This window comes from Trifolium pratense, linkage group LG1 (assembly GCF_020283565.1).
Source record: "Trifolium pratense cultivar HEN17-A07 linkage group LG1, ARS_RC_1.1, whole genome shotgun sequence".
Lineage (NCBI taxonomy): Eukaryota > Viridiplantae > Streptophyta > Magnoliopsida > Fabales > Fabaceae > Trifolium > Trifolium pratense.
Window position 1 is genome coordinate 6,986,142 of NC_060059.1, and position 10,641 is coordinate 6,996,782.

Here is a 10,641-nt window from a genome sequence, read left to right on the forward strand (position 1 = left end):
ACGAATCTATTACCTTTTACCCGTAGATATCGGCCAGAATGCACACTTTATAACCCAAAATGGTTAATCTAGAAAACAAAGTGTGCAACTCTCAAGTACCCTCTCACAACTCTCTCATTATTACTTACACAAGTTAGTTAGTACAACATTACTAAGTATATGTTTGGTTTCAATTCTGGAGCATCCAGAATTGATTCTGGACGTGTAGAATTGATTCTGACTTGTTTGGTTTCTCAAAAGTAGAATTGATTCTGCCTCCAGAATTGATTCTACTTGAAGCTAGAAATCGTAGCTTCTGATTCTAGAATTGATTTTTACACTCAAATTTTTTGTTCAACTCACTTTTTCATGAATATATCCAAACATAAACCACTTCAGCTTAAAATCAATTTTGGCCAGAATCAATTTTACAGAATCAATTCTGCCAAAATCAATTCTCTCCGCCGCAGAACCAAACACACGCTAACTAGCATAACTAGAACGAAGTAAGTAGCATTCAACATACTGCCTTTGCCCCCCTCCCTCCTCTTTCTAAATTACTAAACCATCCTTGTCACCTACGTGCCTCTTTTCTAAACATAAATTATATTAATTTAAAAACTTTATACAATTCATTGAAACTAACTAATTTTTAATATTGTAAAAAAAAAGAAATTAATTAAAAAAAATTAAAAAGGAGTAGTGTCATCAGTGTTTTTATGCAATGCATGATGTCCCCATTTCTTTCCGGTCCTTTCTTCAGGAGAGTTTCTGCTTTTTTCCTTTTGCTTAGTTAATTTAATTAATTAAATAAATCACTTTTTTGTACAATAAATAAATCACTTTTTCTGATTTTATTTTTATTTATTTATATTTATTCTTCTTCTTTTTGACTACTTGTACTTTTTACAGGCTCCGTTTTTCTCTCTCTCTCTAAACTCTTTCTCTCTCTTCTGTCTCCACCATCACCCGTTCGGAGACAACGCCGGAACCCACATTCTTCACCGGAAATTCTCTTCCACCGCCAAAAAAACACCTTCTTCCTATCCTTTAAAACCAACCGCTCCGACCAAGTCTCGGAGAACCGGGTTTTTTCCGTTTCTTCACCTGGTCCAAGTTACTGCATGAGTTGAAAAATCAGCTTCTTTGACTTGGAATTGTCAATGAGGTTACTGGGTTTCTAGTTTTCGTGAAGAGGAACAGATCTACTAAGGTTTTTTGCATTTTAGAGCACAAATAAGAAGTGGGTTTTGATTTTCAAAGAAATTGAGCTTGAGGTTTATGATGTACGGAACTCTGAGAAGCGATCGCAGAAGATGGTGGAGTTTCGGTGAATCTCTCACATGGAATGGCAGATCTTGTTAATCACAGGAATGCAGACCGTGACATTCAGCAGGTGGGTCATTAGTTTTATGTTAAAGTTTTGATTTTTATAGTTAAATTTTAGTTCTTTGTTTTGGTTTATGATGAAATTCAGTACCTGGTTTTGTTGTTGAACTTTTTGTTTTTTTGGGGTGGCTAAGAATGTTATGAACTTATGATTATTATGATAAAGTGATTTGTGTTTCTTGTTTGTACTAATTGGGAAATTTGAGGGAAGTGAGAACATGGGAGTGAAGGCATAGAGAGTAAATTTTTATGTTTTAAGTATGTTTTTGTTTTGGGAAACCAAATTTAGGATATGAATTTTGGTTAAAAATATGATCTTGTGAAGTGGGGTTTTTTGATTTTATGCCTTTTAAAGAGGTGCAATTGATTAAATGAGGTTTAGTTGGTTAAATTAGTTAAATGAATTGCCTTGCAATGGGATGTCCGAAAACGGAAAAATTGGGCATGTTTATTATTACTACTATTTGTTGCCAACCATGTTGTGTTATTGGCGTGAAGTGTTCACCAACTTTGCCGATGACTAATCTCTGCTGGAGAATCTGGCTGGCCAGCTTTAGTGGGGTCTCCCCTCCCATTGACATTTTTTTCATCAACAATGTTCAAACCCTGGGACCCTGCATAAGGGATTTGAGTCTAGTGCACTCGGACTAATGTAATGCTGGTATGGAGCATATTTATTTGTGTTTTAATGTGTCTGACTTGGTTTATGTTTTTAACAACCAAAGCCAAATTTGTACAGCATCTTATGGTTTATAAAAATAAAAATGTTTTGGATCGTTTGGTATAACACAAGGATGTTTATACCTTACACTAGTTTTGCTTGCAGTGACTGTAATAATAACTAGATGCAAGATGACTGAATTAGCATTCCTGTAGTGAAATTGAGCCTGCTATTGATTTTGATTTCTTGGACAATAATGATTGTGTTCCCCAGAAATATCTCTAGCCTGTATATCATTTTCCGACATCTATGCCTGTTGTGTTTCTTACATTAACATTTTATTTGTCCGTTTAATCTTTCCTGTAGTTTATCATGCACTATATTTGTCATGCAGGCATTGATTGCTTTGAAAAAGGGTGCTCAATTACTTAAATATGGTCGTAAAGGAAAGCCGAAGTTTTGTCCATTTAGACTTTCCAAGGTATGTTAAGGGAAATTTTTTTCAGGAAAATTTTAGTGGATTCGCTATATCTCTTGTGAGTCTTGTCTAATTAAGGATAGGTTCTTTTGCATGTTGGCAGATGTTATACATATTTATGCTATGCAAAGCTTTTGAAATTGTATTTTAATGCTCTTACCTGCCATTTTATTACATAGTAAATATAATTTTATGTACCTTGCTTAGCTGAGATGTACTACAGTACTTTAAACCTTTCAAAAAACAAAGCTATGTATGTTTTTTTTTTTAAGTTTTTTATGATAACACCCATTGATGGATGTAGCTGTCTTTACATAGTACATTAAGTTTATTGTTTTACTAAATTACTAATGATATCAAATGCAATCAAAATTTGATTTATGCAAGTGGACCATCCCATCTTCTATAGGATTGAAGTTTGTCACATGTGCTTTGTGCTTCCAAGTCCTTTATTTCATTTCATCAATTGGGAATGACTATTAACTTTTGACATCTGACTAGCTCTAACATATTGACTGTACAACCAACTCCCAATCTTATAAAGCCCATCTCATTTCCTTCTGTTTTTTTAATCCGATCTATCCATGTTTATTAATTGGAATTAGCTACCACTTGATGTATTTTAATTTTACTAGTGCGGCATATATAAATCACTCTTTTTGGCCAAAATTCATAAACAACAACAAAAGTCTTTTCCGACTAAAAGGATCAGATACATAAGTCAAACATATCAGTAATATTTTGTCATGAACAGTATTTACAAATACAATAATGTAAACAATTGAGTATTTTCTCACTGGGGTCGACTATGTTGATCAATCAATATCATTACGTCTTATATCATATTCTAGGTCTAGCAATAGACCATTTACCTCTAAATATCTCTCAATGGTATGACCTATAGTTTTCCTTAGTCTCCCTCTAATTATTGGGCAATCCTTCATATGATAACTCTTCTCATCTCTGCACCACTAAGTTTGCTTTTTTGTTGGCTTTTGATTGCCTCAGTTCTATATAATTATAACACAGTTCTACCTGGTAAAAAACTTTAAACTTGAGTGGTAAACACTGAGCATACATTGTCCCATAGTTTCATGTACATTGTTTAGCAAACACATCCTGTACCAAGATAAAAAGGGAACATGAGAAGGGTTCAAAGTTGACCCTTAGTGCACACCTATAGTTATAGGGAAATCTTCTGTATTTTTCACATAGCGATTTTACATTTGTCGTGGCCTCCTCACATATGATCTTTGATTGCTCTAATATATGCTATCTGATTTATTTTCTAAAGCCTTCCCATATATGCTTTTTCCCAATCACGAAAAACCGTCTGTATGTCTTTCTAATCTCTTTGATATCTCTTCATCAGTACTTGTAGCAAGTATAATTTTTCCATGGTCCCTAGCCTAAACCAAAATTCATTTTCTATAGCGGGAGTCTCTCATTTTAATCACCGCTCAGTTATTTGTGCAACTTTGTACTTCGTCTCTTGGATAAAACCAATACTTCCTTAAATCTCGAGTTAGCACATGGGTTTCTCTGGTTCATTTCTGCTTCTTGGTGGATGGATGCAGGTCCTTATTTATTATTACTATTGTTGGTAAATATTATTTATTTAGGGGTAGTATTTTGTATAATATTAGGTTCTTATTTTCTTGTTTACTCTTCTTTTATGATTTCCTCTTTTATAAAATTTCTTAGATGAATATGTAAATCTTGTGTATGTATATATGAACTATTATGCTGAGGGTTTCCTCAAGCAATTCAATAAAGTAATTTTCCCATATTAAGAACTATTTCTACTCATTATTGTGTGATTTAGCATAGATTTTTCGGTATCTTAAGTAATGGGCTCTATAGTTTGTAAGGAAAGATGCTATTTATTGGTTTGAGACACATTTTGGGTTTAGTACGATCTATTGAGGCTTCAGAGTGATAAATGTTAAATTGGGAGGAAAAATTATAGAACTAAAATCTTTTTAGGTTTGGGTTGGATTGACTGTTTTGCTTCGTAAGGCATAATTTTCTCGATTTGGTGCTAACTAGTAGTGACTTGAACTTGTGCTTCTTAATTTGATGTATCTTTTGACGGTCTTATTAATGAATATAAACTTATCTTTCCATTGCTTCCTTGGTTGTCGAATATAAACTTCACAGTCATGTATATGTAGGCTTAGGTTTTCACACCTGTTTGAGTTATTTTTAACTGCATTCATTGGACTATCTGAAAAATGCAGGATGAGTTGTCATTAATCTGGTTTTCAAGTAGCGAAGAAAGAAGTCTGAAATTGTCTTCTGTCTCAAAAATTATTCCTGGACAAAGAACTGTGAGAATTCTATAATACTACTATTTTATATCATACTGTGGCCTTAGCATTCTTTTTTGGTGAATTAGAAACTGTTTCTTATATGTTATTTGATTATTTTTCCTAATCCTCTGACAGGCTGTTTTCCAGCGATTTCCGCGTCCTGAGAAGGATTATTTATCTTTTTCACTAATTTATAACCACGGGAAGCGATCCCTTGATTTGGTTGGTACTGAAGTCTAAAAATCCATGAATAACTACATGTTTTGTATCTATTTTCTGAATTTCCCATGATTACAAATATATATTTTTTTGGTCATTTTTCAGATTTGCAAGGATAAAGTTGAGGCAGAAGTGTGGATTGCTGGTCTCGGGGCATTGATATCTTCTGGTCAAGGTGGGCGGTCCAAAATTGATGGATGGTGTGATGGAGGCCTGCATCTTGATGTAAAAACACCCACTTGTTTTCTTTGTGATTAGTTTATTTTGTTTGCATTTTGTTTCTTGTACTATGTTGTATAGACTTGAAAAGATGACTGATCTTACTCTCTAGCCAGTATGCATGTTTCATTATTTTCCCTGCAATGAATCACATCTGGGGAATCTTGTTGTTTTCTGCTTCATTGTAACAGTAATTATTAGTTTCCAATGAAGAAAGCTAATCTTTATTTTAAAGTTTAGAAGCTCTTATCCAGAATATATATATATATATATATATATATATATATATATATATATATATATATATATATATATATATATATATATATATATATATATATATATATATATATATATATATATATATTTCTGAAACAAAGTGCCGCTCACTCTTTGTCTTCTTTGGTCACAATTTAAAAATAGTTGGCTGGCCTTTTCTTACCTTTAAAATATCCATGGTGATGTCCTTTAAAATAGTTGACTGAATTTAATATAGGCTCTTCTGTGTTCCTCTGTTTTTCTTGATGCCATTATGGTATGTGGCTTATAATTCTTTCTGGCTCAATTGTTTTCAGGATAGTAAAGACTTGACCTCAAACAGTCCTAGTGAAAGTTCAGTCCGTGCTTCTCAAGACATTAGTTCTCCTGACGTTTCTCCTAGTGTGCCAAACACTTCTCCAAAGTCCTTTCAACCTGAAAATACCTTAAATTCCGAAAGGTCACATGCACCATCAAACATGCAAGTGAAAGGGTCTAGTTCAGATGTTTTTCGTGTTAGTGTTTCAAGTGCCCCCAGTACATCCAGTCATGGGTCGGCACCGGATGATTATGATGCTCTTGGAGATGTATACATATGGGGAGAGGTTATCTCTGAGAATGTTGTAAAAATTGGTGGTGATAAAAATGTCAGTTATTGTAATCCGAGAACTGACATTCTCCTCCCGAAGCCACTCGAATCCAATGTGGTTTTGGATGTACTTCAAATAGCATGTGGTGTTAAACATGCTGCTCTAGTTACAAGGCAAGGTGAAATGTTTACATGGGGTGAAGAATCTGGTGGACGCCTTGGCCATGGTGTTGGGAAGAATGTGGTTCAACCTCGTCTAGTTGAAGCATTAGCTTCTTCAACTGTTGATTTTGTTGCCTGTGGGGAGTTCCATACCTGTGCTGTTACAATGGCTGGTGAAATATATACATGGGGTGATGGCACTCACAATGCTGGACTTCTTGGTCATGGAACAAATGTTAGTCATTGGTTACCGAAGAGAATCGCAGGTCCACTAGAGGGGCTTCAGGTTGCTTTTGTCACTTGCGGTCCGTGGCACACAGCCTTGATAACTTCAACTGGGCAGCTATTTACATTTGGCGATGGAACGTTTGGTGTCCTCGGCCATGGAGATAGAGAAAATATTTCATATCCTAGAGAAGTAGAATCGTTGTCTGGGTTGAGGACTGTATCTGTTGCATGTGGAGTGTGGCATACTGCAGCTATTGTAGAAGTCATTGTGACACAATCTAGTGCAAGTATATCATCGGGTAAATTGTTTACTTGGGGAGATGGAGATAAGAATCGTCTAGGACATGGAGATAAAGATGCTCGGCTTGAACCAACTTGTATATCTGCTCTTATCGATCACAATTTTCATAGAATTGCTTGCGGGCACAGTTTGACAGTAGGCTTGACAACGTCCGGACGCGTTTTCACGATGGGTAGCACTGTTTATGGCCAGCTTGGGAATCCCCAGTCTGAAGGAAAACTTCCCTGTTTGGTTGAAGACAAACTTGCGGGAGAATGCGTCGAAGAAATTGCATGCGGAGCTTATCATGTTACTGTTTTAACCTCCAGGAATGAAGTGTATACTTGGGGGAAGGGTGCAAATGGAAGATTGGGTCACGGAGATGTTGAAGATCGAAAAACACCAACTTTGGTTGAAGCCTTGAAGGATAGACATGTGAAATATATTGCATGTGGTTCAAACTACTCGGCTGCGATATGCCTACATAAGTGGGTATCTGGTGCCGAGCAGTCTCAGTGCTCTACTTGTAGACAGGCATTTGGGTTCACTAGAAAGCGGCACAACTGTTATAATTGTGGACTTGTGCACTGCCACTCATGCAGCTCACGAAAAGCATTAAGAGCAGCCCTTGCTCCTAATCCTGGGAAGCTGTATCGTGTTTGTGATACTTGTTTTGTGAAATTGAGCAAGGTTGCAGAATCCAGCAATAATAATCGGAGGAATGCAATGCCTCGTTTTCCAGGAGAAAACAAGGACAGGTTAGAAAAGTCTGAGCTAAGGTTGTCGAAACCAGCCCTGCCTTCTAATATGGATTTGATAAAGCAATTAGATAGTAAGGCAGCCAAACAGGGGAAAAAGGCTGATACGTTCTCTCTTCGCACCTCACAAGCTCCATCTTTGCTACAGCTGAAAGATGTTGTTATGTCTTCTGCTATGGACCTGAAACGCACAGTCCCGAGACCTATTCTTACACCGTCTGGAGTGAGTTCCAGGTCCGTGTCACCTTTCTCTAGAAGATCGAGCCCTCCTCGTTCTGCTACACCCATTCCAACAACATCCGGACTTGCCTTCTCAAAAAGCATTACTGATAGTTTGAAGAAAACAAACGACCTTTTGAATCAAGAAGTGCTGAAGCTGCGTTCTCAGGTATATTGTGCTTCCTTTGTTTCGCTTGTAATAGGTTTGAGTCTGGCAAATACATCATGTGCATTATTATACCAGGCATGTAATGTCTTTTACATTTATAGTTTTACCTATTATGACATCAAGTGAGATCTAACATAAATCTCATTAGGTTGAGACCCTGAGACAGAGATGTGAGCTGCAAGAATTAGAGCTTAAAAAGTCAACAAAAAAGACTCAAGAAGCTATTGCACTGGCTACTGAGGAATCTGCCAAATCCAAGGCTGCAAAAGAAGTTATTAAGTCACTTACAGCACAGGTTAATTTTTTTGGTTAATTTACTTAGCTCGGAACTATATTTCTTTTGAATGATTATTTTCATGTACTTTGAAACAATGTTTTAAGAACCGAACCGGAGGTCGAACCGGTGTGGCTACTGGTTCAAGGGTCAACCGGTCGGACCGGTTCAATCATTATTAAACCGTTTATATTGAACCGTTCATATAACTTTCTTATTTCACAACTAATAAACAAATTAATAAAGTAACATTAACAAAATAGAAAATTTAGAAACTTAAAATAAAGAAATCATAAATCCAAAATGCATAATTTATACCAAATAATTATACATAAATTCGAAATTCATAATTCATATAAATTGTTAAACTTTAAATTGGACAAAATCATATAAACTTTACATAATCATATAAACTTAAAATTGTTTGTTAAGAATTAAGAATATATTATACAATTAAGGCAAATATCAAGATATCAATGAATGCATATTAATGCATATCAATAAGGTAGACATGTAAACAATGCTGGTCAATGCATATCAGAAAAGTATATCAATTATATTAAATTGTATCAATTGTATTTAATAGGTTTTCCAATAAACTCAAATTATAGGCTAGGCATTAAATTGTATTTAATATAGGTTTTCCAATATAGGCTATGGATTAATTCCTTACTACTCCTTTGTTTCCTTCAGAAAAATATTAATTAAAGAAAACGAAAAAAAAAATTGAATTTTTTTTTTTTTTTAATTTTCAAAAGATTCCGAACCGGCCGGTTTTTTCAAACCGCCCTCGGTTCACCGGTTCGAACGGTTCCGGACGGTTCGTACCGGTTTCAAGCAGTTTTTTTCCGGTTCTACAGACTACCGGTTCTCAGCACTAGCCCGGACCGTTGCTGTGTCCGGTTCCCGGTTGAACCGGACGGTCCGGTCTGGTTCTTAAAACATTGCTTTGAAACATAAATATGTGGTTTTTTATTGACACGTCACATTGTTTTTTCAGCTGAAAGATCTGGCAGAGAGGCTTCCGCCTGATGCTTATGATGCCGATAAAATCAAACCAGCTTACCTGCCTAATGGTTTCGTCGGTTTCGTCGAGCCAAATGGCATCCGTCATCCAGACTCAAACGGGGAGCACCGCCACACAAGGGCAGAGTCGATCAGTGGCTCCAGTGTGGCTTCCATAGGACTTGAATCTTCTCTGATGAATAGAATTGATGGGAATTCACCTGGAAGCTATGCAACTTATTTGTACCAGCAAAACCGAGGATCTGTGACATCTAATGGGACAGATGATCACCGAGACGTTAAATTGCCAAACGGTGGTGGCACGATTCAGGCAACCAACAGTAGTGTGTCGGATACTGTTGATGGTAGGGATTCTGGGAATTTCCGAGATGATGAGAGTGGTTCGAGATTAAGGAATGATGTGTTGCCTGCTAATGCTAACAGTAATCAAGTTGAGGCAGAATGGATTGAACAGTATGAACCTGGTGTCTATATAACTCTGGTTGCCATGAGCGACGGAACAAGAGATTTGAAGAGAGTGCGCTTCAGGTAATAAAAGAACTCTCCAACATTTCTATGTTATATTTATCTAATTCTACTAATATATGCGGCTGGCTGCCAATTGTAGATAGCATTCAATAGTTTACCAGTGATAATTTTCATATTATTCGATGTTAGAGTTGGCTACGTGATACATTATTATTATTGTTTGCATTCGTCAAATTGCATGTTTGATGTGTTTGGTGGTAAATATGTGTATGCAGCCGGAGAAGATTTGGAGAGCACCAAGCAGAGACTTGGTGGTCAGAGAACCGTGATAAGGTATATGAAAAGTACAATGTTCGTAACACAGACAAGTCATCCAGCCAAGGTGCGCGTAAGGCAGAAGATGCCGGTTCACCTGTTCTATAATATTATTAGGAAAATAGATGGAGAAAACTTCTCCTTTTAGATACATTATGTTGCAGTGAACATAATTGTAGGAAATCAATATGAAGGAAGTTAAATGTCCTCAATTTTATTTCTAGTTAAATGTCCTCAATTTTATTTAGGCTGGTTCCCTTTACAATTTACATATATGTTGTATTGTAGTGTATATAAAATTATCCATATAACTTTCCTAATTTCTTGGTTCTTTTTGTTTCCCCTCTCACCTTGTTTTATTATCTATACCTCATGCATAAAATGTACTTGGTGATATTTTTTGTAAATTATTATTTAATTTGAATTTCTCATCTAGAATACTTTTGAAGGGGGAAAAGAGAGAGATGATTATTTATAAACAAAAAAAAAAGGAGAAAAATTATTTGAAGAATTTGAACAAGCTTCCAAAAGTATCCAATTTTTTTCTCCAAGACATTTTCCAAGTTTCTTTTCTCTCAAGCCATCAATTTCCTTTTCCTCCTAATTTCCAAATAAAACAATAAAATTGGGTGCACCTG

At 35.8% G+C, this 10,641-nt stretch overlaps 1 protein-coding gene across 1 annotated transcript; it reads left to right on the forward strand.

The window, feature by feature from the left end:
- Positions 1-702: 702 nt before the first annotated feature.
- LOC123905450 (PH, RCC1 and FYVE domains-containing protein 1-like) lies at positions 703-10,334 on the forward strand. Its single transcript, XM_045955085.1, has 9 exons — positions 703-1,375; positions 2,424-2,510; positions 4,748-4,837; positions 4,955-5,041; positions 5,144-5,263; positions 5,833-7,920; positions 8,069-8,215; positions 9,195-9,748; positions 9,964-10,334. The coding sequence occupies exons 1-9, from the start codon at positions 1,328-1,330 to the stop codon at positions 10,109-10,111; spliced, it is 3,369 nt and encodes a 1,122-aa protein (XP_045811041.1). The 5' UTR covers positions 703-1,327; the 3' UTR covers positions 10,112-10,334.
- The last annotated feature ends 307 nt before the right edge of the window (positions 10,335-10,641 follow it).

What these genes read in the sequence shown, in the direction of transcription:
- LOC123905450 (XM_045955085.1), top strand. Translation starts at nt 1,328, where the DNA reads ATGGCAGATCTTGTTAATCACAGGAATGCAGACCGTGACATTCAGCAG. An exon ending in GTCCATTTAGACTTTCCAAG is followed by an intron (nt 2,511 to 4,747) that starts GTATGTTAAGGG and finishes TGAAAAATGCAG; the next exon opens with GATGAGTTGTCATTAATCTG. An exon ending in ATGGAGGCCTGCATCTTGAT is followed by an intron (nt 5,264 to 5,832) that starts GTAAAAACACCC and finishes AATTGTTTTCAG; the next exon opens with GATAGTAAAGACTTGACCTC.